The sequence below is a fragment of the Triturus cristatus genome, chromosome 5_2 (assembly GCF_964204655.1).
Source record: "Triturus cristatus chromosome 5_2, aTriCri1.1, whole genome shotgun sequence".
Taxonomy (NCBI): Eukaryota; Metazoa; Chordata; class Amphibia; order Caudata; family Salamandridae; genus Triturus; species Triturus cristatus.
Genome location: NC_140588.1, coordinates 255,606,201 through 255,608,602, shown reverse-complemented (window position 1 = coordinate 255,608,602; position 2,402 = coordinate 255,606,201). Strand labels below are relative to the sequence as shown.

The window sequence follows — 2,402 nt, the reverse complement described above, 5'->3', positions numbered from 1 at the left end:
GAGCGGACATGTCTGGCTGACCCTCACACATCCACATCAGGTCCACTGGCACAGCCACAGGAGGAACAACACCGGGAGGGGCCTGGGGGGAAGAGGAGGGATGTGGTGCCTGAGGTCCGGAGCCAATGATGTTGGGGAGCTGGCGGCTACGATGAGGGGGACTGGTTGCAGGGGATGCAGCTGGGTCCCCCGATGGAATGGGGAACTCTAGAGGTAGGGAGGGGCTGATGGCAGGCCCAGATTGTTTGTTGGCCTGCCCCGAGGACACCTTTTCAGGGACCACAGGTGAAGAATCCTGAGGAGAGTTGCTCTCCAACACCTCATGGTCCGAGGTGTCGTGTTCACCCCCCCCCCCAATCAATGTCTGAAGCCTCCACCTGGGATGTGGCACCAGCATCAGGGTGTCCCTTGTCAGTCTGGGTGGGCGCAATCCCCTTGCCTCTTGATGTTGAGGGTCCCTCCTCATCCTCCTCTTCCTCGCTGGTGGAAAGTGGGTGTAGCCGCCGCCGAACTGGTGGCCTCTTGCTCCGGACCAGGTCCTGCTGCCCTTCTGTTCCGCCAGCTGTGCCTGCTGAAATGTAAGCAAAATCCGAATGTTATGTTTGTGTCATGCAGGACGAGACACATTCATAGGATCCAAGGTCAGACTTATTTTCCTCTGATCACACTCAATAGTTGTCAGTGTCTATGAGCTGACATTACGTGTATGTTCACCGTCAGGTCCTGGATTGAGTCTGACATGGCCATCTCACGTGGATGTGTGTGGCTTACACGACTGTATTGGCCAACCCTCAACCTGGCATTCTAGGGATCTGTGTGTCCTGCCACAGCTACATGTGTAGGTTCCAAAAGCAGTCCACCAATGGAGAACATGAAGTCCAGAATCTCAGATTATGGCCATTCATAGGGAGTCGCAGCTATTTAAGGTCTGGACAAGTGTCATCTGCTTTGTAGCATTGTATGGGACACAACAAGTGGCGAATGTGGGTCACACATGCACTGAGGCTCTGGCCTATTTCTGTAGCTAAATTGTGAGTCTAGCCTTTGGCTGTCCCCACACATGTACTGACAATCCAGTGGCACATATTGGCTTTGGTGACTGATATGGTAATGCTGTACACCGCTGAACACTGGGGGAATTTAGTGATAGCTACCTGTACATGTGAAACAGGCCACTGAGGCTGAGACGTCTGTCAGTGAACACCCCTTGTAAATTTAGAAGCGCTTAAGAGTGATGAAAGGATGTCAAAGTCTGTCTTGACTCCATGCCACATGATGTTTTGTCACAATTGGAACCCACACTCTAAAAACTGCTATGCAAGTCATAGCATCCAATACCCTTTGGCCTGCCATGCGCACACAGGACAGTGTCTGTACCATTGCTCATCCAATGCACACATGATTTCCTAGTGCCAATTGTAGTGGTGCGGGAAGAGCTGATTTCAGTCCAAATGCACAAATATGGCTCATTTAGCCAGTTGTCATGGCGAGACTCCAACTCCCAAAATGCACTCTGCCCTGTACAGTCCATATGCCACAGTGTGCCTTTTTAAGCTTGGTTACTGCTGCATGGACACGGAATCTGTGAATGGAGGCATCGGACACACAATGGTACAGCACTGTTTCACTCACATCATACTCCCAGACACATTTAGCATATGATGCACTTACCATGTCCCTGCTGCTCCTGCTCCTCCAGCTGAGCATGGAGGGTCGGCCAAGCTGATCGCAGGACCCTCCTGTACAGTGGGGATAGGCGAGGACGATGCACATGGTGCTGGGAAGACTGGCCCACCAGCTCCTCAGCCTTGTGCCGGGCCCACCGTTTTAGGTCCTCCCAGCGCTTGCGGCATGCCCTCGCACGCCTGGTGTGGACTCCCACTGCACTGCAGCGTTCGGCGATGTTGGCCCACAGCCTGGCCCGGGCTGCATTGCTCAGCTGGTGTTCAGGGTCCCCATATAGCTGAGAAAATTTGGCCAGCACCCCCTCAGCCAAGATGTCCAACTCACTTTCAGTGAAAGGGGGTGCCTTCTCTTCGTAACCCTCAGCCATTATGGGGATAATAAGAAGGATGAGAGCAGCAGGATGTCAGAGGATCTGTCTGTGATAGAGGATGACTCAGAATGAACACAAAATGGCAGCAAACTATTTCCTGTGATGTATTTCCTGCCTCCCACTTCCTGTAAAACATTTCCTGAATGAAATTATGTGTTCCGGGTCATTTTCGGAGTTTACGGCCCGTAAACGCAGTTTCCGGTTCCGGAGCGGGAGGTCCGCACACGGGCCGTACGCCGCGTGATCGGCGTTTCCGCACACGGGCCGTACGCTCCGTAATCGGAGCTTCCGCTTTTTGGCCGCAAATTCCGAAAATGACCCGGAACATATTTTTCCACACAGGAAA

At 52.9% G+C, this 2,402-nt stretch overlaps 1 protein-coding gene across 1 annotated transcript; it reads right to left on the bottom strand.

Annotated features, from left to right (window-relative positions):
* Nucleotides 1-341: 341 nt before the first annotated feature.
* On the bottom strand, nucleotides 342-2,199 carry LOC146822849 (uncharacterized). Its single transcript, XM_085606316.1, has 2 exons — nucleotides 1,672-2,199; nucleotides 342-571 (listed from the first exon to the last, which is right to left on the bottom strand). The coding sequence occupies exons 1-2, from the start codon at nucleotides 2,051-2,053 to the stop codon at nucleotides 342-344; spliced, it is 612 nt and encodes a 203-aa protein (XP_085462442.1). The 5' UTR covers nucleotides 2,054-2,199.
* Nucleotides 2,200-2,402: the final 203 nt, after the last annotated feature.